The following is a 25,762-nucleotide window of genomic DNA, read 5'->3' on the forward strand; positions in this document are numbered from 1 at the left end:
TTTTGTTTAATAGAAAATGACATTTTTATTGACATCATTTTGTTAACAAATATTTTGTTCAAAAAGATTGAAAACAAGCATATACTTTGAATTTAAAAAAAAAATAACCCACTCCTTACACCGCTTCCCCCAACCCCCCCCCCCTCAATTATTTTGGAATGTTTGAATAAAAATGACAAATGAAGAAGAAGGCCAACAGATACAAATGCAATAAAATCAAGCCAAAAACATTATTCACATGAAAGGTTATAAGCCTCATTTGCATAAAACAAATATAGTAAAAAGTTTTTGTATATATATTTTTTTCATATTATACACAGACAAATATGTTGACAGTTAAAACTTAAAAAATACAGGGACCAGATAAAATTCTTTTAGAAAAGTGGAGAAGACAATTTGAGAGTTTTTCATTAGCAAAGAAATTTTTTAAATCTGAAAACAACTGGTCCATGACCTACGGGGGCTCAGACTAATTGATTTTGTTGGCTGCATTCTAGGAAGTTAACAACTGTGAATAGAGCTAGAATAGTGGAGTTTTTTTAATTGCCATTAAACGTACTTGAATATCCTGCAACAAAGTTTATTAAAATGTTTGTTGAAAAAAAAACAGGAACAGTTCCTAAGCTGTGGAAATATTGGTTTCCATTAACTTGATTAAAAATCCATCCATTTGGTAAAAATGAAAGGTGTCTAATTTTACACAAAGTGGCTAGAGAGGACAAAATGACCAAAAAAAGATTTGTTACATTATCACAAAGTTTAAAACATTATGTAACAAAAACATATAGATTGAAATTTAATAAGATATTAGCATAGACTAGTAATCTACAAATAAAACCCATAAATTCTCTGTTTTCTTCATATCGGTTTTGTGGGACTGGCATATGTTAAGTGCTAGGAAATACCAGGAGACTTTATATCTATATGCAAATATTAGTTTGCTAGGAAACATTTTATGAGATTTTCAGGCATTAGATAATTGACAATCAAAGAGATTATTAAAGGAAACTAGCTGGAAAAGATGACAGTTACTGAGCTGTTTCTTTGCTGATAAATCAGAATGCTTGAATTAAGTTTGTTTGATTAAACTTGTATAGACAAGAACTAAATAAGACATATTGAAGTTCATAAGGAATTTCTTACTATTGTAAAACTATATTTGTAAAACTTCCCCTTCCAGACCTTGCGGTTTATAGAGCAAATGATGTTAAAAGTCATCTTTTTCTAAGGCCAATGGTTAATCAGCAGGGTGTCAAGTGACCAACTACCTTTACTTTCCCACAACTAAGTCAGGCACCCATTAGATTTGGGTACACTCAGGGGCCCCTAAAAATCCAGAAGTTCAAAATCCCAGTCTTCACAGAGATTCGAACCCAGGACACAGGTTTGGAAGCGCTTAACCACTTGGCCACGCCCTGCTATCTTAATAAAAGTGTTCTGTTATTGCTTTATTTAAAGTCCCCCATAAGACATCTGAAGGAAAATTTTCCTTTTTTTTTGTCTTTTGAATTACGTTGACCCGATTCTCCAAACTTATGTCAGATAACCTGATTTTAGGAGTGAATCATACTATGATATGTATAATGGCATTGCCAGTGCCAAGAGACTATTGTAGACTAAACAGCCAAAGTATTTGATAATCCCCTTTCAAAAATCTCTTCAGATCTGTATTATTAACAATGACAACTTTGAATTCCTATTTTCATCAATATACCATTGAAAATGTGGAGCTTCTAAGACATCAGTTCATGGTCTCCTGATGAATAGATGGCAGAAACAAAGACAAATGTACAAGCTTAAAAAAAATAATTCAATCCAACAAAAGCTAATTGCTTTCAAGTTATTTTAAACTAGATTGACAAAAACTAGAATATTCTTTATTTTAATTTATAAGAATACACAAGTATTTTCATTAAAAATATTATTCAATATAGGAATAAAAAGTACTTTTACTTTATACCCCTATACATATAAATATATCATATATAGATATATTATCATTATATGTACATATAAAAAATCCAGCCAAATATATTGATGCTGTGCTTTTACATGAATTGAATCAGCAATTCCTTGTGTTGATGTACAGAACTTTTATGTCAAATTAAAACCTTGAATAAAATGGGCACAGAACTTGACATCGTCTAATCTACAATATCTCTCAGAATTTTATTTCTGTAGCATAAGATTAAATATAATATATTTTTTTTCCCCCTACAGATTAACAAATAAAATCATTGAAACAACTTACATGTAGGTAAAAGTGTCAGAATGTTAATTCCAAAAATGAGAAAAATTGAGTAAAAATACATTAAGGCGTACTTGTGACTATGTTACAATAAAGAAGCCATTGCCAACATAGATAAACAATTTCATTGATGACTATCACTGTGGTGTGACCCACTCGCACTGTTTGGTAAATCTGTAGTAGACTGGAAGAGGGAACAGAAATTTCTCAGGGCACTCATTAGGCTGAAGGGCTTTTAAACGTCAAAGACAATACTTTAAGCTTTTAAAATCTTGAAGCCAGATATTTTTGGACTGTGCATCAGTAAATGAAAATAAAATGAGTCAAAATGTGTTAACTCTTTCTCTCCTAACTGACAATACCAACGTTGATTCCACCAGAATATGGTAAGTAGTTACGGAGAGAACGAGTTAAGCAACTTGTAAATCCTGTCAACATCCATCACTATGTTTCCTCTATTATAAAAAGCATTAAAGAAAGATTAATATGTTTTTTTTTCTGTTTTTTCTGCAGGGGGAGGGAAATGTAAGGGCCAATTGCAATTATTTAGGACCCCCCTCCCCCCCAAAGGAATGTTTGTAAAAATGTTTTGTCTGCATATTACTTCTTTTTGTAAAAATTTTCATTTCTGATTGCACCTGCCAGTATAAAATAAATCTCTGAATGAAATCAAAACATGACAGGGACACCATGAATGGAAACAACTTGGAGACAAATGGCGCAGGACATTTTACATTTATCATTTTTAGTTTATAAAACAAGTGAACAAGTTGCAAAAAAAAAAACAAACAATTTAGCCTTGGTAATAAAATAAAACAAAACAACAAACAAACAACCGAGACAACAGCTGCTTGAGACCATTCGATAAATATACAACTATAAAAGTCCTGTGATGAAAACTACCTTTCTATTCAACATTGTTTTTTTTTTATCAAAGGTTTATTTTAACATTGGCAGTAAAACTTGGTACACTACATGTATGCTTATTGTTTACATGGCACACTCTTAATGAGACTATATGACTTCAAAAACTTATTCAACAGATACAGTGATAGACTTCTTTATAACTAGACAGAAGCCTTTTCACCCACTATAAGTCAAAACAACGCATATATACAGGTATATATATATGTTCTTAAACAAAAACAATCACCATTCATTCATTTTGGTCAATCATCCTTCAATCATAAGGTCATCTCCGTTGGCTGCATGGATCTCAACTTGATGATCAAGCAGACGAACATCCTCTTCAGCCACAGGGTGATTTTCTCCAGCCCCTTCTTGTTCCTGGTAACCAGCATGACCATTGCCGTCTCTGTCCTGCTCAGGTTCACCTTGGTTCTCCTCTATCTCTTGCCTAATGAAGTCTTGTGCTCTCATTTCTCCTCGTTGTCCACAGGAGACAAATGGTATCACCAGGATGTGGGAATAGATGAGGACACCAATTGGTACAATACAAAGACCCGGCACCTGAAAGAAGAAAAACAAAAACCTAATCCATTAATTTGAGAAAACCTTTGAAGTGCTGTTAGGTGTGTGAAGTAAAGTTTATGTTAATGTGATCCCGCCAATGCTTGTCAGCATTGTTAGGGAAGACAAGTAGGAAAGCAATACAGAACCGCCGTTGGGGTGCTTAAGGACCAAATATGTTGCACTGGCGAGGATAGAAGAGCCCCTTCTGCCTGAAGCTTACTGGTTTAGGTGCCAGTTGCTCGCCTTTGCTCCTATTCCTGTTAGTGGAAACAGTTCAGCCAAGCCCAATATCTGAGCCACACATGAAGGTCAGGAGTTCGACTGGTTATCAGAGGCTATTTCAGACACACGCCATAGGAAGCATTTTATAAGTAATGGTGCACTTAAAACAATTACCACTTCCAGCAAAACCAACCATGCAGAACCAAGCTAGTGTATAGGCAAGGCAGTAGTTATCGTTAGATTACGGGTACTGACAAAATGAGTTATGTTCCATTCCCACCACCTTTGATTTACAAACCATTTTGGCAGTAGGACAAATATAATGCAGTTTACAAAGTAACTTACGCACACCAACAAGTTATTTTAACCCGGTAAAGGCAAACTTGGTTTGTTTTTGTTCTTTGATTAATACATTAGCCTGTTGAGGTGGGGAACCGCCCCCTTTTCGTTTTTTTTTCTTTAAAAAATCCGCCAGCGCCCTCCTCTAAGAAAAACACTTGTATAAAGAAGCATGAGAAGGCAAATTTAAACAAAATGTCATTTATTTATTAATTTTTATGCTATCAATAACTCTTATCCCGCATGGGAGACGACAGCATGCCAAAGGCGATCTTCTTTGGCGAGCTTAGAGGAGGACGGCGTTACAGAGGTGCCCCCCGTAAGAGCACTAAAATCAGGAAAATATGCAGTCGCAACTTGGTTTGCGTAGTTGTGTGAAACACTGCCCTCAGTCGTAATCATAGGAATCGAAGACATTGCCAATATTATCATTATACAAAAATTATGTCAAATAATTGGCAGTGATTAATCTCATTGTCCTGACTTTCTTTCAAAACCTAAGAATAGTTCCTTTCTAAATTACTGAATATTAGGGCCTACGTTTATTTAGGTTTAATTGTAAATTTATTTTTATTTTTAATATAAACATTATTATTGCTGAATTATTGCTGAACAAAATAAAATTAAGCTAAGTGGAATCTTGTACCTCCTGCTGTCTAACAATATTAGACATTTCAAGCTTTAAATTAGCCAAAGCAAGGCTAAATCTAGTTTAACCATGTATGTCTATGAAAAAGCTAACAAGTAATTCCATTTTCAACCATAGTTCTGAAATTTTACTGAAACATAGGCATATAGTCTAAGTGCAGCCATATCTCTGTTGTGCCTCCTATGTTAACATTCTTTTTACTGAAGATATTAAACAAATCTATTTTTTCCTGTAACACAATTTGAACATCAGTAACAGTTGTTTAATAATTGTCATTTATATTTAATTTGTTTTATTTATTTACATCCTAGAAGTGAATCGTCATTTCTTAATTGAGCATTGTAAGGTTAACTCCGCCGTATGCCGGTCCCAAGCCCGGGTGAGAAAGGAGGAGGGTTTGGCGTGGGGCTAGCGACCCCACCCTGTAAAACCACTATTGCTACAGAAACGGCAAACTCGACACATAATGAAAACTATACATGCGGCGAGGGCGGCCAAACCCTGATGACGGTGTTGGATCAAAGCCAACTGGAAGTCCAATACCCGATACATGGCAAGCCTTTCAACGCAAGGAAACCGACTCTTATAGGCACGTGGAATGTAAGAACCCTGAATCAATGCGGTAAACTGGCCCAACTTTTAAGAGAGTTTGACTCTTATCGGCTGGACATCCTTGGGATCTGCGAGATGCGGTGGACGTCAAGTGGAAAAATTATCAATGATGGCAAGACAATAATATATTCAGGACATGACAAGGAGCACATTGGTGGTGTAGGAATCATCATGTCTAAAATAGCAGCTTCAGCGCTAATTGCTTGGAAGCCGATCAGTGACCGCATCATTACAGCTCGACTCCAAACAAAGCAAATTAAAGTCACTACCATCCAAGCTTATGCCCCTACAGAGGATGCAGAAGATACCATCAAAGATCAGTTCTATAATCAACTACAAACCACTCTTGATGAAACACCTACTCACGACCTAATTCTACTGATGGGAGATTTTAATGCCAAAATCAATCCCAACCGAACTGGCTTTGAATATGTAATGGGACCATATGGCTCTGCAGAAAACATCAGTGATAATGGCGAGCGTTTGATTTCTCTCTGCGCATCCAACAGCCTTTCAATTGGAAACACATATTTTAAGCACAAACAAATACACAAAAAAACATGGCGATCACCAAATGGGGAAACCTTCAACGAGATAGATTACATTTGCATCTCCAAACGATGGAGGTCATCTCTGTTAGACGTGCGGACCCGCAGAGGAGCTGATATCGGCTCAGACCACTACCTTGTCAGTGGCAAATGTAAGCTCCGATTGAAACGCCAACCAAAACGAGCCACACGACCCCGCCCATTTAATGTAGAGAAGCTTAAAGACGGCAATACTGCAGCACAGTTCCAATTGAAACTAACGAACCGCTTTGAGGCTCTTGCAGATATATTGACCCTTGAAGAAGAGTGGGCCAACTTCAAAGATACCACTATTGGGTGCGCAGAAGAAGTTATCGGAAGGAGGCGAGGTTCATACAAGGAACGGTGGATACAAGACAGAACATGGAAATTGATAGATGAGAGGAAAGAGGCCAAACGTAGACGAGATCAGAAAAATGAAACACAGGATCGCAGCCTAGCGGAAGAAGCCTATAGGGAAGCAGATCTGAAAGTAAAGAGAAGCTGTCGGCAAGATAAACGGGACTGGATTGAGCAGAAAGGACAAGAGGCACAAGCAGCTGCAAGCAGAAATGACACAAAAACCCTCCATCGTATTGTCCGAGATCTCACTGGAGCAAAGAGTGGACATGGGGCACCAATAAAAGACAAGCAAGGCAAAACTTTGTTAACGAAAGAAGAACAGGATGCAAGATGGGTAGAGCACTTTAAAGAGACCCTTAACCAACTGTCGCCAGACATAACTTACATATTCAAGGACCCCTCTCCAGACAATGATCTCAAGGTCAAGACAGACCCAATAACTGCTGAGGAGGTTACCATGGCCATTGCAGTGCTAAATAATAACAAAGCACCAGGACTAGACATGATATCAGCAGAAATGCTAAAATATGGGGGACAGTGCATTGTTAACAGAATGACTGATCTCTTAAATCTCTGTTGGCGAACTTCAAAAGTCCCAGAGGACTGGCAAAAGGGAGTGATTGTAAAGCTTCCAAAAAAGGGCAACTTGGCAGACTGTAACAACTGGAGGGGCATTACTCTCCTCTCTGTCCCAGGCAAAGTTTTCAGCACTGTTTTGTTGAGACGGCTTCAACAGTCTGTAGATGAAAGGCTCAGAGAAGAACAAGCAGGTTTCCGAAGAGGCAGATCATGTACAGAGCAGATTTTCGTTTTACGAAATATCATAGAACAAAGTTTTGAGTACCAACAACGGCTAACGATCAGTTTCGTGGACTTCAAAAAAGCGTTTGATAGTGTCCACCGAGAATCACTATGGAAAATAGTTAGAGAATACGGTATACCAGAAAAATTCGTCCAGATCCTACGACACCTTTACAGTCAGTCTAGTTGCTGCATTAAAACAGAAGAGGGAACAACAGAGTTTTTTACAATCGAGACAGGTGTGAGACAGGGGTGCATCTTATCTCCCTTCCTTTTCCTCCTAGCCATCGACTACATAATGAGGAGAGCAATGAACCAGACTGCCTTTGGTATTCCATGGCATGAACAACTCCGATTGACGGACTTGGACTTTGCTGATGATGTTGCACTACTCGGGGCTACAAATAAATGCATTCAAGAAATGACGGAGAGCCTAGACAGAGAGGCACCCAAAATTGGCCTCCGCATAAACTTGGATAAGACTAAAATTATGCGAGTGGGATATAAGGCAAAGGGTGTCCCCGTCAGACTTGGCGAGTCAAAGCTTGAAGAGCTGGACAAGTTCACGTACCTTGGCAGCATCATAACAAATGATGGAGACGCTTACCATGATGTAGCGTGCCGAATAGGAAAGGCAGGGAGCATTTTCCAAAGGCTGCAGCCTATTTGGACTAGCCAAGCCATTGGACTCGAGACAAAAATACACCTTCTCAACACAATCGTCATTCCAACTGCTACATATGCATGTGAGACGTGGAAGTCATCTGTCAAAATTGAGAAAAGACTAAATGTGGCTCAACAGAGATGGCTGAGACGGATTTTAAGAGTCAGATACACAGACCGGATCTCAAACAAGGAAATCCTTTGCCGAACTGGGAGTCGAACACTTAGTGAGGTTGTGACTGAGCGTCGCATGAGGTTTGCGGGACATGTTCTACGTCAAAATGAATTACGCACACCAAGAGTTGCGATAACATGGAAGCCAAAACGAGGAAAGCGCAAACAGGGACGTCCTCGTATTACCTGGCGACACACCTTCATGGAGGACCTCAGAACAGTGGACACCAGATGGGAAGAGGCTTCAGACATTGCCAGTGACAGATCATTATGGAGACAGCTTGCCGCCCAATGCGCCGAACGGCGCGGGAGGACCTAAGTCTAAGTCTAAGTCTAAGTAAGGTGAATAACATGGATATCGATGTCCTTAGGGAGTAATTCATTTGTCAACAAAGAAGTTATGTGAGATTGTAAAACCCTTTAAAATAGATTTAATATCTCGATAAAAGAAAATGATATAATCAATGAAAGTCAATTTCTTTCCTTGCAATCGAAGCGTGGTTTCATTTCAAATTTTGTGGATATTGCTAAATGCTCCTGAAGCCGACTTGGTTTCATAACCGCATCTGAAAATGCCGTCATTCAAAGTAGAACACTGGAATACTTTTTATCTAGTTGCAATTCACTAAAACTCAGGAAAATACTCCTTTTCATACCAGCGAATTTTCGTAACAACACTTTGTTAATGTTTTTTGTTTAAAAAAAGGTGACATTATTCTATTTGAATGTTAGCTTTAACGTTGTTCTTTTAAATTCACATTTACATATCAATACATTAACTTATGTAGATAAAATAAACTAAAATCTAAAAGGTGTATCACCTAGTTTGTTTATCCAATTAAATACGTATACGCGCGCAAGATCTAAGGACAATAGAAACCCTCCAATTACAGCAACAGAGTAAGAATTTAAAAATAGAAAATGGGATTCCCAAAATCAATTTCTAACGTTGTTTCTGTTCTTAAATTAGAAGCAAGCTAATCATAATTTCCCTATTTAGTTTGTCAGCTTTAATGTTGAAGAATATTTTTATTTGTTTTGTTTCAGTGCACCTTTAGTTTTTTCTTTCCCTCTGTATGTCCAGTGCCCCCCTACCGCCCCTTTGGCTCCCAGTGCCCCGCTATTTCACGAAAACGCCCCCCCCCCCAGGGGGCGATAGCGCCCCCATTGATGACAACTGCTCTAGATAAACCAGTAAAACCCACCTTGACACATATCTCACACACCAATTTCTTTTAACCTGGTAATTGTGCAACACATACCACCATACCTGAGCAATGAAAAAGGTTTCCCAGTCCAAGGCCAAACAAACTGCCCAGTACAATGCCCAGATAATTGATTCGATCATAATTCTTGGCAGAGCTCCATGGTCCCGAATCAAGAACATTCCAAGGTAAGTATACAGGATGTAGAATACAATGGAACCTGCCAACAAGAAGAAAAAAAAAATAATTAATTTACAGCTTGCAGTTTCAAATAGAATGTCAAATAAATAAATTTTCTTCATGGCAAGCAGGGAAAATTCAATACCTTGACAACTCATTGGAAAGTTGACCATTTACTTTTAGACAAACAATTTAACTAAGTGTATGATATTTTGCTTTTATCAATAGTGAATGGGAATAAACATTTCTAAAAGTTATTTCGCCCAAAAGTGTGAGTCATTCAGTCTTACGTCTCCCAGCAGTAACATTTTAGCATAGGCATGGACCATAATTTCACAGCACATACAAAAAAACTGCAATAGATTGTTATTAACAACACCAATCTCATGCTTATCCAAAAACAAGTTATATTACAAGATAACAATTTTAATTGACATAAAACTTGAGAATAAAATAAAATTGAAATCCTTTAGCTAATTAATGATCAATTTAAAAAAATACTTCAAGTTTCTGAAAATACATTTTAAATCTAGAAAAGTAGACTACAGTAAAATAGCCTACTCGAATCCAGACTCTACTTAGAAATTACTTTAATTGATCCAAACATCAAAAGAAAGAAACTACTTAATAGTTCTGCATTTGAATATCTTATAAATTTACAATTTAGATAAAACAAGTAATGAAAAGGCAATAAATGCCTCTTTCAGGAAACTATAATGACAATACTTGTTGAAGGTGTTATGTGTGGTATAGTTAGATCTACATTTGTTTGTTTATTTTACATGTTTCAGATATTCAGATTGGATGATTATTACATCTTAACCCAAACCTCCAGGATGGTGGCCAGCAGGGTTTGAACCTGGGTTCATTGAGACCACAGTCCAAATTATATACCACAGACCAGGCAGCTGCTTAAGCCCACAATAAGAGAACAAATCTCTTCAGACTCATTAGACATTCAACAAACATCATCTACAAACTACATGACTCCATAAGAAGTGACAACATCTTCAGGTCGCAACTGAGTAATCAAAATACTACATCATAACCCCTAACAATTTTATAAGAACTTTAACAGGCTCCTGTTCAATTTTTTCCTAGCAACAAGTGCCACAATGTAATTGACACAATGTAATCGACACAACATAATTGACACAATGTAATCGACTAAACGTAATCGAGTGTAGTTGTGCAAACCTCATCAACAAATCTCCAATCAAGGGAAGGACTTGATTTCTATATGTCTCAATGGAATGTCTAAATGTTTACTCAGGATCTTCTTCTGTCATTTCAACCCATTCCAAGCTCTGACATCTAACAATTGAAGGAGGTGAGGATGAAGGAAAAGTGATTGGTAATCAGTGAAATCTAATCCACATTTACTTCTTGGTCTTGCTAAACAACCAGCCAGAGAGGCAATTTATTTTCTCATGCAACTTAAGTTATTGCCTTCTATTTCTCAAATGGGAGGCGCGGTGGCAGAGTGGAAAAGCACTTGGTTTTCATACCGGAGGTCCCTGGTTCGAATCCTGGTGAAGATTAGAATTTTTACTTTCAGGGTCCTTTCGGCGCCTCTGAGTCCACCCAGCTCTAATGGGTAACTAACATTAGTTGGGGAAAAGTAAAGGCAGTTGGTTGTTGTGCTGGCCAAATGGCACCCTGTTAACTATGAGCCACAGAAACAGATGACATTTATATCGTCTGCCCCATAGACCACATGGTCTGAAAAGAGAACTTTATATTTCTCAAATGGTGACTTAAATTGATAACCTGATATATAATGTCTGAAGCATTTCTTTTTTCCTCCCATCAAAGTAAAAACAACAACTATTATTTCAAACTCCACACACAACATCTCCATTATATTGAAAACTTACCAGAGAAAGCTAAAGAACATTGCCAGGAGTTACGAAGCTGGTTCCATGCATCCACAATGTCCTCCATTCTGCCGTTGGGTAAATAGCTGTACTGGACCAAGTCCAACAGGTTGAAGAGAATGAGAAATAGGCCAGCGAAAACAAATCCATAGGTAGCTGAGGAATACAAAACTAGGTCATTCAATCTAAGAAAACAAAACTATGTCATTCAATCTAAGAAAACAAAACTATTATTCAATCCAAGAAAAAAAAACTGTTATTCAATCTAAGAAAACAAAACTATGTCATTCAATCTAAGAAAACAAAACTATTGTCATTCAATCTAAGAAAACAAAACTATGTCATTCAATATAAGAAAACAAGACTGTCCTTCAATCTAAGAAAAAAAAAAGTTATTCAATCTAAGAAAACAAGACTATGTCCTTCAATCTAAGAAAACAAAACTGTCATTCAATCTAAGAAAACAAGACTATGTCATTCAATCTAAGAAAACTAAACTATGTCATTCAATCTAAGAAAACTAAACTATGTCATTCAATCTAAGAAAACAAAACTATATCATTCAATCGAAGTTCAAAGTTAACAGTAACAGTAAACACATTAAATATTGATGATGGGACTTTTTGTATGATCATTATAAATTAAAATGATGAATTATTCCAGCAATACACTATAACTAAAGTGGTTTTCCTGTGATAGTTTCAACAGATACTAGATGATTATGGCTGCTAGCATGGTAAAGTCTTTTTTTTTTAAAGATTTGGTTTTTTAGACGTGTTCAAAGGGAAGAATTTTTTTGAAGACGTAAGAGGGCAGTTATAAATGAGCCTCCTAGATATCCCAGTTTTTAAGTTTCTTAACTGTTTCTTTATTCTAGAATTTGCCATAGTATTAGTTTCTCTTGTTGCTATTTAACAAAATTATGAACTACAAGTAGTTAATTGTTTAATTTTCTTACTTTTTTGAAAAAATTGATTCATGTCTTGTCTATGCCAATGAATAATTGTGCAAAAGTTTCAGCTTGATTTGAGAATGGGTGTGAGAGAAATATTGTGTACAGACTTTTTACCAGACAGACAGTTAGTTGATATAAGCTTTGTAAAAAGCATCTTATATCACTCAAACACAGCTACCATCTCTTGAATAACCATTTTATGGAAAAAAAACAACAATTCCAAAACAAATCCTTAAAGGCAAATTGGACACATCATGCCAAAATTACATCAGATCTGGGCAAGGTAGCCCCTCTCCATAAAGACTAGAACAGAGACATTTTAAAATTCCTTTATTCCACTTTCAGTCAGGGTGTTTCAAGGTCATTCATTATCATCGCAGCCCAATTCATCAAGCATAAAATGTGTGTGTGCATCTTTTTTGTTATATTTTTCGTGTTTGCATCTAAATTGCTATTGTTATGGCAGTAATGCTGCGGTGCACAATTGTAACAGAATTTCCATTTGTTTGGACCAGTAAATAATCCTATGCTATCTCTTATCTTATAAACATTAAAACAACACTATATATTCAAGAAAAACATAAAAAATACTTAAAAAATAATAACAAAGTTCATATTAAGTGTAATTGTATCAATTAGTTTGGATCAGTCATAAAATTATATGCACAACTGACAAGTGGACATAATAAATCTGTGCAGTTAGAAATATTTTTAGCAATTGTTTTTGTTTAGCTTTTAGTTTTGTCAATGCGCCATGATCCTATTACTTGTCTGGACCAATTGGGAAAGGGGGAGGGAAGAAGGGGGGTATCTTTGTGAATGTTTACATGATCGTTTTTTATATGCATAAAGAAATGTCCACTCAGAGATCAAGGGGACTAATTCAAAATGTTTACCACCAAATCTGTCAAGTATGATTTTTCCCTTGTTCATGGTACCAAACAAAATAATTAATTACCAATAGTTAATTAAGTAAATGTTTTTTAAAATTATTATTGATTCTTGTGTTGTCAGATAAAAGAAATAATTTTGCACAATTTCAGCTTAATCTGAGATTGGGTGTGGGAGAAATAACGTGTAAAAACTTTTTACCAGACAGATAGACAGAATGAGTTTGATATAAGCTTTGCAAAAAGGGACAACCCTTGAACATCTACATCATAGACATAAAATAAATGTGGCTTTTAGTTTTTATAATGTATTTAGTTGGATTCATGTTTTTTTTTCTTTCTTGTCCAAGATGTATATGCACAGCTATTATACAAACTGGCACAGGCTCTTTCAATCAATATACAATTGAGAAGATTTTCAAATCTTGATTTCACTTCTATACAGGAACTTATTAATAAGCACAATACATGCAGAATGAAACCAATAAGGACTTGAAAGGCTAACAAATGATTTAGAGTTGGTAACATTGGAAAGAAGGAGGAAGTGAATCAGCTGGATGTTTAAAAGTCATTACATTCAGATTAGCAGTTGATATTTTGTGTACAAGCTATACTAATATCCTCACCTTGTTTTGTTACTTAGTAAGCATAAGTGGCAGTTAGGAAGATACAATGAAGAAATTGTATATTATTTTAATAGAAATTCATACAAAAACTGAAAATGGTCTGAACTCATTTTGAGCTATTTTGTCACAACATTCCTGCTATTACCGAACAATGAGTGAATGATACAGGTGGAATTCATCTTTTAGTGTAGAACAAGGACTGAGTTTTATTGTATATTAGCATTATCAACTAGGAAAAGAATTCCTGTAATGCTAGGTTTATAGAGGTTTTTACTGCATACTATAACACTAAAAGTAATGTATTGTAATTGACAGAAATCATAAAATGAACAGAATGTATCCTAACAGAAATGTGCCTAGTAGCTGGCAAACAAATGCAGCATGTCAATCATTCAGTGTTCTATGTAGCTCTACAGACACAAGTCTGAGGGCTCAGAGGGGCCCAAAGATCCTGAAATTAAAAATCCCAGTCTTCACCACCAGGATTTGAACCCAGGACCCCATAGTTCAGAAGCCAAGCGCTTTACCACTCAGCCACCACGGTTGTTAGGTAAAGGGGAAAGGCTTAGCTACCACTAAGAATTATTGGACCAATTCATTTTATAGAAAGAGGTAAAACAGGTTCTTTCTTTTGTTTACAAAATGGTGGAGGGGGAGATTTCAATTCTCAAACATTTTGGTCAACTTTATAAAAATACAAATGACTAAAATAGCCATTAGTGTGAACCTTGCATAAGACAGGTTATGACTGATATGACTCTACTGTTCACCTCCAGGAAATAATAATTAGGCAAAAATTTTTGATACAGAGAAGATATAATCTTATGATGAATAAGATAGAAAATGTATTTTCTAATAGTGATGAACACATTCAAAGCTTTCTCTTAATAGTTAGTTTCCTTAACACTTCAAAAGTAGTTTCATTTTCTGTTGCCAGCCAATGAGTCATCTTTATTTAAATTTAGCAAGATTCTCATCAACAAACCACTTTATACTTCCTACTCCAACCAGGTCACAAAAAGTTAACAACATTTTATCTCTCAGCTCTTAAGGTCCAGGTTAATGTTGGCATTCATTGAACAGCTTCTTCATTCAGTCTATATTGCAACTAGTGGTGAACAGCTCTATTGGTTCATTTAATTCTTCAATTTCTAGTTTATTGTTAATATGTAATTTCTGTTTGAGGTTTGAGTTTCTGTGTAACACGAGGACAAAAAAAAATGTGTTGAGTTTCTAGAAATATTTAAAGATACAATTTATGCTTTGTGATCAACTAATTTTAAGGACTAAAGTGGGTGAAAAGATTTCCCAGACAGCAAGATATAAAGCCAAGACACTATGCAAACCCTGTTGAACAGATGCTGTAAAACAAAATCTTTGAATTATGAGCACTGCATTAGCATTTATACTCCAAATCACAGAGAGAGATAGATTTCCTTTAAAATAGGATATATATACAGCACTTGCTCCATACACAGTAATGCGGTGGTTTACTTGTAGTTCTTCTTCTAGACTAATACATGAGATGAACTGCGCAGTGGTTTCCAAATCAGGGAGCTCTCCATATAGTTTTCTTTCTATTGAGGTGATTTGGGGCCAATGTCTTATACGGGCCTCTTGGTATAGAGAGCAGTTTTGGAGGACATGGTCGGCATTACTTGTAGTGATATTATCATTACATCAATATTATATAAAAATATTTTGTTTGTTTTTAATGTTTAACATTTTCTTTTCTTGCATCTAAGTTTCTATTGTGTTGGCCTCTTAGTTTAAATTAGTTATATCAAAAAATAACAGAAAACTTATCTGATTGTGGACTTTCTTTATAAAAAAACAACAAAAAAACAATTTAAAAAAAACAGCAACAATAAATTTCAAAGTCCACAAACCTTCAGCGCCCAAGAACAGCATGGGATGAATGGAATGTTTCCTGATGAACTTTTCTTCATAAATGATTTTTGTGGCAAACATAATCTGAGACATTACAATCAAAAGATCACCTACAAATGTAGAAAGAAAATTATCTTAATAACAAAAACAAAAATTAATGATAAGGCATTGCCCTCAAATCAGAAGAATAAGGACATGTGCACTAGTAAACATAGTTTTGAAGACCCAGCTGAGACCTAGATATTCTGCCACAACAAACACAGAGCAAATGAAAGCATTTAAAATGAGAAAGCTAATAATACATTAATATTCATAGAATTAAAATAGAACTTGTTAAATAGATGCCAACTTATCTACTCAGATGTAAGATGAAACTTGACCAAAACAATGAAGATTGCTAGTCAATTTGACAATATTTGTTTTTAATATTATTTATTCAAGGTTAATGTTCAAGATAATTCACCCAATAACATTTGTAATCTTTTTTTATCTTGCCTACCTAACTGACAAAAATTAAAACCACTAAATAATTAAATAAATGAATAAATTATTATCACTATGAGAGTGGTGATTAAATTATTTCAAACACTATAAATACAATTATGCTTAAAGCACATGTAATCATAAGGTACTAATATAAGCTAGGCAAGATTTTTAAAAAGTAAATCCATCTAAACTATTTTTTAAAAAATAGTAACTAGTGTAAAACAGCCAAGCTAAACACAGAGAGATGAACCAGTTTGTGCTGGATTACCTGCCGCAATCCCGTACTTTTCATACCCTCCATTAGGCACATGTATGTAATCAGAAATCCCAGACACTGCAAATCCCAGAGTGGTGACAACAACACCAAACCATACATAGCATGCTAATTGTTGTGCCAAAAATGCCATGGCCAGCAGAGCAGTAAAAAAAGCCACAGTCCCTATTTGAAGGATAAAAAAAATCTATATTAAGAAAACAAAAGTAACTGTCTTTAAAGACATATAAATCTATACAGCCATCAAATCTAGAAGATACTTTTATGAGAAATAAGCAAGTCTAATAAAAAGGGGGAAGGGCTATTGGTATCAGAGGAAAACATTTAAATTTGTAAAAAAAAAAGTGAAGCATATAAACTTTCCCACTACAGTTCTAATGTCAGTAAGGAGAGACCTTTACTATTAGAATTAAACAATGAACTATTTATGAACTATTTGGTCAAACATTTTTTTGACAAAAATAATCTGCCAGAATGTAACTAAATTTTTTAAGTCTTGAAACAAAGCGTTGAATTAAGTCAACTGCATAAAACATCTTTCCATACTTTCAGAAAGGAGACATGTTTCCTAGGTTTAGAACTTGACTGTTCTATTTGTTCATTCAATTTTATTTTACAAATGCAACAATGCTGATTGTTTTTAATACCAGCATAAGATGTTTTATTAATAATAATGATCTTTATAAATCTAATCGAATTTTGCAACCACAAAAATCAAAATAAGCTAAAAATGAGTTTAAAACTTTTCAAAGTTACAGCATTTAGTACTTCATAAGAAAAGATACAATACAACAAATGTAATAAACAATATGTTATTGCTTTTTTTTTCTTACCTTTTAGCATGATGAAACTAGATCCGTAAGTTAGTTTTAAACCAAAATACAGCAACAGGACACTGGCCTGTGCAAAAAATGCAGCTGGGAAGTAGATAAGCTTTGAAGGAGAACGAAGCTGTCTTGGTGGATTCCTATGAAGAAGGAGTGCTTGATCATTCTGATTCTGTTCATCCTCAGCAGCCTGATTCTCTCCCTCTCCTTGGTTTGGGGCATTGTCATTGTTTTCATCTTGAAAGGCATTGACATTTCTCATCTGAACATCTCGACGAACTAGAGTAAACACAGGAAATGATTAAAAAGGGAGCAGAACTTATAATGTTATAAACATAAAATCTAAAAAATCTAATAGAAACAAGTTAACAAACAAAGGCAGGACTGGAGTAAGAACTAGGAAGCGATTTCTATTTCCGAAGTGGAGACAAGGTACCCACAGAGTTGGAAAGACTCACTTTTAACTCGGAATGAAAAAACAAAGATTTACTGCTGCAGAGGTGAAAATATGATAAACATGCATATATGCCGGTCCGGCAGATTACATATATATGGATGTTTATCGCATTTTCTTTAACTCCTGAATGCTATCATATAAAAAAAAATATCTCTACATGGAGAGATAAGCAACCATATTCTTTAACACAGCGGTTCTCAACCTTTTAAGTTCGGTGACCCCTTTTTACAATCCCCCACGCTGCCGTGACCCCCCCCACACACACACATACAGCAATACACAATACAGAATAGGCAATAACAATCCATATTTTCAATGGTCTTAGGCAACCCCTGGCAAATGGTCGGGGTCGAGACCCAGAGGTTGAGAACCCCTGCTTTAACACATCACATTAAATCTTAACTTTTCTGAATCACTAGATTTTATCCACAAACAACACCTGATATTTAGAACATTTCAGCTGCTCATCAGTCCAGGCACTTATCATGAAGTGACATGCCGTCTAATGACTAAAGAGTACCCTGGGTTCTAGACATAACAGAATATGCCTATTCAAAATATATTTCTAATCAGCATCATCAATTTTACATGAATCACTTTAAGTTTCCCTTTTTAGTACAATTAAACAAAAGGCATTTTAAAGAAAGTTTTAACACATTTGAATCAATATTTTTACAATTAAGTTCTCTTGTTCAACCTTATATACCTACTAAATCCTCTTCCTTTTCACAAGCTCTATTCAGTATCTTATCTTATATAATACAGACGTTACTTCAAAAAAGAAGATGCTTACGTCCTACGCGTCATGCATTCAGTCATGCATATTAACCAATGACTTAAACTCTGCCAAGTCACTGGTTTTCCTGGCTAGCTCAGGCAACCCATTCCATGCTCTAAGGAGTATTTGTACAAATTTGTCCTAGCATATGGAATGAGGAATGTGCCTTTACAGTATAACAGTAAACCCTGCGCTCAATGGACTCAACGCTTTTAGTAGTGCCACGTTTCTCCCTCAAAAGCTACGGTCTGCGTGCTTTTTCAGTTCACGGACCAAAGGTTTGGAACTCACTCCCCATTGATCTCAGACAGACAACATGCTACACCACTTTTAAGAAGAACATTAAGACCTATCTGTTTAAAACTTTTTTAGATTAACTGTCATTTTATCTCTCGTGTTTTTGTTTGTAATGTTGTTACAGCCCCTTGAGCCTACATTTTGTTTGTTAACAGCGCTTTATAAATAAAATTATTATTATTATTATTATTCTATTTGAATGCTTATTATGTTACTGAAAACCCATGTACACAAACCTCAAATGGGATGTGAATTGCATCATAAAGACTTGCTCACAGGCTGTCTGTCCCGAATTGTTTTTTTTTATGTTACTAAGATAATAACAAACAAGGTTGTATTTTTTTGCACTAAAATTGTTCAAACATAACAGGAACACTCACCTCTTTGTGGCAGTCCTCCATGTTTAAAGACACCAAAACCAAGAATGTTTTTCTCAATCATAAACCACAGAGGTAACAGGAGAAGTTGTAAGAATTGCTTGATGAACCACTATAGCAAGACAAGACACACAAAAAAAAGAATCATGATGATAGTTTAACACTAGTAACACATGTAGGCATTATGAACTAACTCTATTATCTTATTTGATGAATTCTTATAGAATAAGAGATTTCTTTATGTTAATAAAATGTAATATTAAGTTTCCTTTGTTTTTTTTTACTTTTGATAATTGATAATTGTGGAAAGCGTGGTCGAGAGGCCAAGTGCGCTTGAACTTGGCTTGGCTTAGCTACCTAGAAGGGGGCTCAAGGTTCGACACCCGACTTGGGCAGAGTTGTGTTTACTGAGCGCCTAAAGGCAGCACGGAAAACCAACTCCTAGATACCCCCTCCCCCCACTGGTCCACAAATGAGATTGGACCAAAAGCGCTCTGAGCATGCTATAAGCATGAAAGTAGCGCTATATAAAAGCTATAATAATAATAATAATAATTGATAAACACGAATTTAACTTTCAGTGATTCTGTAGAATTAAAAAAAAACACTAATTACAATAATGTGAAATGTTTAACTAAAAGTTTCTGAGAAAAATTGGAATTAAAGAATATACTTGGTTATGGTTCCATATAAAATTAAATATCATTTGCTTGAAGTCATCCTTACATCGCAGATATTTAATTTCAATCCTTTATAAATCTTCGGTAAATATATTCTATTTTCTAATTCAATCAGAATGTAATAACCCCATCAAACATTGGGCCATTCAATAAGTATGCCAGCTCCTCGATTTGAGTTGGATTCTAGTGATGATCCATGTCAACTCAGACCCACTGGTTGTTGGGGTAAGGGGTATTTAGCAAAGATTCTCTAATTCCTTTAGTTCTGTTTGATTGTAGGCAGATTTTTTGGTAATTTTTCGATACTGTCTCAACTAGAAAGAAGATAGCATAGGTCCTAGGTTCATTGTGCTGTTTCCTTGATTCAATAGTTGTTTTCTAGTATTGGTATTGCTTTTTGAGGTTCAGAAATTACTATATAAAATTAGTGCTTTTCAGCAGGTTTGTAGATTTTGAGAGGGTTAGGTTTTCATTTAAATGAACTGGGTAGGATTTTTAATTCTCTTCTTTCATTCAGAGAGACCAGGGCGGCGATTTCCTCCACTAATAACTTTGAGTGACTATGCTACAACTTTGACTGACTACATTGCAACTTTGATAGACTATGTTACAACTTTGATTGACTATGCTTTAAATTTGATTCACTATGTTACAACTTTGATTGACTATGTTGCAACTATGATTGACTATGTTACAACATTGATAGACTGTTTTGATTTTGATTCACTATATTACAACTCTGATTGACTATGTTGCAACATTGATTGTTTTAATTTTGATTCACTGTGTCCACCGAGAATCACTATGAAAAATAGTTAGAGAATAGGGCATCCCAAAAAAATTGTCCAGATTCTACGACACCTTAACAATCAATCTAGTTGCTGAATTAAAACAGAAGAAGGATCAACCAAGTTTTTTTATCATCGAGACAGGTGTGAGACAGGGGTGCATCTTATCTCCCTTCCTTTTCTTCCTAGCCATCGACTACATGAGGAGAGCAAAGAATCAGACTGCCTTTGGTATTCCATGGCATGAACAAAACAGAATCACATACCTGGACTTTGCAGATGACGTTGCACTACTCGGGGCTACAAATAAATGCATACAAGAAATGACGGAGAGCCTAGATAGAGAGGCACCCAAAATTGGCCTCCGCGTAAACTTGGATAAGACTAAAATTTTGCGAGTGGGATATAAGGCAAAGGGTGCCCCCCGTCAGACTTAGCGAGTCAAAGCTTGAAGAGTTGGAAAGTTCACATAGAAATGATGGGGTTACCTACCATAATAAAGCGTGCCAAATAGGAAAGGCAAGGAGCATTTCCCAAAGGCTGCAGCCTATTTGGCCAAGCCAAGCCAAGCCATTGGACTTGAGACAAAAATACACCTTTTTAAGACAATCGTCATCCCAACAGCAACAAATGCATGTGAGACATGGAAGTCATCTGCCAAAATTGAGAAAAGACTAAATGTGCCTCAACAAAAATGGCTGAGACGGATTTTGAGAGTCAAGTTATATAGATCAGGTCTCAAACAAGGAAATCCTATGCCAAACTGGGAGTCGAACACTTAGTTAAGTTGTGACAGAGCGTCACATGAGGTTTGCTGGACATGTTCTCCAACAAAATGAACTACGTATACCAAGAGTTTAGATGACATGGAGGCCAATACGAGGGAAGAGCAAACTTGGACGTCCTCATATGACTTGGCATCATGTTTTCATGGAGGACCTCAGAACAGTGGACACCTGGTGAGAAGAGGCTTCAGACATTGCCAGTGACAGATCTTTGTGGAGACAGCTTGCGGCCCAATGCACCGAAGGCGCAGGAGGACCTAAGTAAGTAAGTATGTTAAAACTCTGATTGACCGTTACAACTATGAGTATTTATTCTTGCTACTTTACACATTTTCTATAAATCATTTTACCATCTAAATAAACTTACCAAAAGAAAAAGATGATCAAATTTATGAGCTTTTCTCGTTTTGGTGCCGATAACATTAACATTCTCAGGCCATCTACAAAGAAAAATGCAAATTAAATAAATTAAATAAGTAGAACTATAACAGAATCTGTTAGCCAACAGCCAAAACCTAATTCACTGAATTATTTTCTATCAACAAAAATCTTCTAGTTGTCAAGTAATTTGCAGATATATATGAATGACAGAACGAGAGTCGCAAGACTACCAAGAAGCTTTTATATATAATTCTTAGTTTATAATCTTACTCATTTTCTCATTAACTACAAATGCCTTTTTTTTTTGCCCTAGAAAAGGGGGTTGGGTATATAAATTTACGACTGCCATGTCATGGGCCTATTCAATACTTTTTCGTCACAGTTGTCTTTTTTAACATGCTGCTTGACTCGTAACTTTTGGAAGTGCTTTCGGGATTGAAGATCATTTGATCCTAACCCATGTCTCATGCACGGCAATGCTTTTCTTTATCATTGGTCATGCCTTATTATCTTGTACTTCTTCGTTTTCTGGAGATGTTTGGGCTGATGCTTGTTGATGGTGTCGGTGTTCTGCCACTGTTTTCTCCTTGTTAAATGGTAAGAACACAGATGCTCTTAACCAGGCTTGACCTGTTGGCATGCATGTTGTCGCTAAAGCTTTTTGGTTTAGCAGCACTGCTAGATCTCAGCTTTATTCTATGCTGCAGTGTGCCAGTGCTGCGTCTTGGACAGTGTTCAGCCAGACCTTGGCTTGGGCAGAGCCACATTTCCATTCGGGTAGTTAGTGTTCCTGGCCCGAGAGACTAAGATTGCATGTGTCTGAGGTTTGTTATTTATTTACATGTTAGTCAACATTATATGGATTGATATTGTAATGCAACATTATTTGTCACAAGTATGTTGACTATTTATTTAAGGTTCAAAGCTAGTTTATTTAACATCTACTTTTTGATTGTTGCAGCCATTTATTACAGCATTGGTCTGCAGAGGTGGGGGGAACCTGATTCATTTAAATCCTCCCCTAGTTAAATCTGTTAAACCAACCATGACAGCCCAAACCTCCTGCAGGACAAGATGAGATGGCAGTTGTCAGGGCTTGAACCTAGATCCATTGAAACGACAGTACAAAGTGCATACCACACAACCTGCCTGGTCGTGCGGTTTGCGCGCTGGACTGTCGTTCACATTTATCAATGGTCCCAGGTTCAAAGCATGCCCGCTCCCATCCTCCGTCGTCCTGTGGGAGGTTCAGACTAGGAAGTAATTATCTTCAACTCTGAAGGAACATCCGAAACATGTAAAACATTTTTTTAAAGTACAAATGTAAGTAAAATGTTTCCATTTTTCGGATGTTCCTTCAGAGTTGAAGATAATCTTCTTCCTAGCCCAAACCTCCTGAAGGATGTCAGGGATAGCAGCAGGCAGGGTACGAACTTGGGACCATCAAAACAACCAAGTGACAGGCCAGCATGCATACCGCATGACCAAGCAGCCATCATGGTAGATGATTTATATTAACTTTAACCAAGATTTTTATTATTTATTACTTTTTAAAACCAATATCCATATTATCAATGATGACAACTAAAATTCAAGCTATTATATCTCTGGCATTAATTTTACTGTCAGCAAATTCATAAAGGCATTTACACCTTTAACCTTAGGAAATTACATAGAAGAGTTTAACTCATTTACAAATATCACATGTCACAAACAAATCAATCAAATTTATTACAATGGAGATCTAAATTAGCTGTTACTGATGAGCTTTAGAGCTACACATAATTGCTCATAATTTTACAAAAAAAAGTTTTTTTAAATTAGAAAAGTTGCCACATATGTGCTTGACTTGGATAGAGGGTTTTGTGTTCAAAGCCTGGGGAAGTTTGGATATTTAATTCAGGATTTCAAGATGACCAGAGAGCAAAAATCTCTAATGTGACATAGGTTGGGGACCATACTGGTGGTCACCTGAGATCCATATTGACTTTAAGCCAGAGAAACAAACTTTACATCATCTGCACCCTGGACAGTTAGATCTTGAGATAAAATGTAACTTGAGACAAACCCTCCTAAAAAAAAAATATACTGACAGCCTTTTTTTTGCATGCCATTGCAATACCAGGCAGTGATTTTAAAACTTAAAATACAGCAGATGTGAGCATGATAAAACATTGCCAAAGCCTTTTCGCTAACATTAAAAGAGGATATTTTGTAAACTATTGTAATCATTGTTACCGTTTTTGCTGATATAATCAGTTTTTGCAGAAAATTTAATTTTATTATCTAAGATAAACCAAGGTATTTAAAAGTTTGCACTATTTCAATGTTCTCTCCAGCCACAGTAACAATAGGCCTATCATTTTTCTTCTTTTATCATTTTTTTTCTTTCATAACATGTGATATTAAAAAAATCTTCACAGTATTTTTTAATGTGTTTTATTTCTCGGAAATTCACTTTTACATCTGAGCTCTTTAAGATCAGGGCTAAAGAGCTGCACCATCAGCAAATTTTGTGAAGGAGCAAAAAGGACTATCCAATTGAAAATCATTAGTGTACATAATGAACCACAATGGCAATGTCATATCTCCCTGAGGCTTCTAAGTGGTTAAGTGCTTTACTTCCGAACCTGGGATGCTGGGTTCGAATCTTGGTGAAGAATGGGATTTTGAATTTCGGGACTTATAAGGCGCCCCTGAGTCCACAAAACTCTAATGGGTACCTGACTCAAGTTGGGGAAAGCAAAGGCGGTTGGTCGTTGTGCTGGCCACATAACACCCTGCTTGTTAACCATTGGCCAAAGAAACAGATGACCTTAACATCAACTGACCTACAGATTACAAGGTCTGAAAGGGGAAACTAAACCCCAACCCTCTGAGGTTTCTGCCCATAGTATCATAGATTACAGACAATACTTCACAAGAGAATATAATTACATCCAAGGGATTTCATGTCAATCTATAGTATAGACATGTATGTTAATCAGTGACTTAAACTCTGATTTTGTTAAGGTCTACTCTAAGCTTCAACTAATTAATGATTTTTAAGACTAATACTATGACTATTAGACAATAGAGATCTATCTAGATTTAAATAAATACACATGTACACAGTGTTACACACTATTCAGGGCAAAAAGATAATAATAAATAATTAAAATATTGCTTGATTGTATGCCTAAATAGATCTAGAAAAAGCAGAATGATCTAGATCATCAAATGATAAAGTCAATAATGAATTTTAAATTAATTATAGGGCCTATGTTAGGAGAAAGCTGATCTAAATAACTATCTAGATTCTAGATTAAATTAATCAAATCTAGATGATGTAGAGGATGAATATTTAAATGATTATCATGGACATGATTATTAAGATGTAGATTCTAGACCTATGAATTATATTTATATGGATGTCTTTCAAGTCTTACCTATCAGAAAGAACGAGAATTAAACCAACGAATACGAATGCCAGACCTACTAGTACTGAACCTTTAGTAGTCATTTTTTCAATTTTAAAGAATGACTATTTTGCTTATACGAACATTAACCTAAACAAAATAAATTACAATCCCTGTTAGCGTATGGAGACTTCTGAAAAACCAGGCTATAGTATTCTATTCTTTTTTACCATCCTGGTTGGGATTTCTAATTCTAATCATATGCTACTGTACTGTAACGTCTCACTACCACTTACTTAAGTTAAGTTAAAGGGCCTACTATTGTACTAAACTAAGATTATATATCTCAGAAGCCGTAGTCTTTTATTTTGTGTTTGCGATAATTAATACATTTATTTCCCCTCAAAAATTGTAAATTTCAAAACCATAAACCTAAATAGAACAGATGAAGATCTACATAGCTCTAACTTTATTATACGTTTAGGTCTCTAGGACTGTCTA

The 25,762-nt window shown here is 35.6% G+C and overlaps 1 protein-coding gene across 1 annotated transcript; it reads right to left on the reverse strand.

The window, feature by feature from the left end:
• On the reverse strand, positions 1 to 25,733 carry LOC106056086 (solute carrier family 35 member F6-like). The gene is made up of 9 exons (XM_056007662.1): positions 25,292 to 25,733; positions 21,850 to 21,922; positions 19,233 to 19,341; positions 17,327 to 17,599; positions 16,488 to 16,658; positions 15,733 to 15,843; positions 11,373 to 11,528; positions 9,381 to 9,535; positions 1 to 3,718 (listed from the first exon to the last, which is right to left on the reverse strand). Exons 1-9 carry the CDS (start codon positions 25,363 to 25,365, stop codon positions 3,422 to 3,424), a joined length of 1,419 nt encoding a protein of 472 aa, XP_055863637.1. The 5' UTR covers positions 25,366 to 25,733; the 3' UTR covers positions 1 to 3,421.
• Between the last annotated feature and the right edge of the window lie 29 nt (positions 25,734 to 25,762).

This window comes from Biomphalaria glabrata, chromosome 13 (assembly GCF_947242115.1).
Source record: "Biomphalaria glabrata chromosome 13, xgBioGlab47.1, whole genome shotgun sequence".
NCBI lineage: Eukaryota > Metazoa > Mollusca > Gastropoda > Planorbidae > Biomphalaria > Biomphalaria glabrata.

Excerpts from the sequence above, each read along its gene's own strand:
- LOC106056086 (XM_056007662.1), bottom strand. The coding sequence starts at position 25,365 with ATGACTACTAAAGGTTCAGTACTAGTAGGTCTGGCATTCGTATTCGTT. Across the intron at positions 21,923-25,291 it reads ATTCTCGTTCTTTCTGATAG|ATGGCCTGAGAATGTTAATG; the intron begins GTAAGACTTGAA and ends TTTTCTTTGTAG. Across the intron at positions 16,659-17,326 it reads TAGTTTCATCATGCTAAAAG|GGACTGTGGCTTTTTTTACT; the intron begins GTAAGAAAAAAA and ends TCCTTCAAATAG.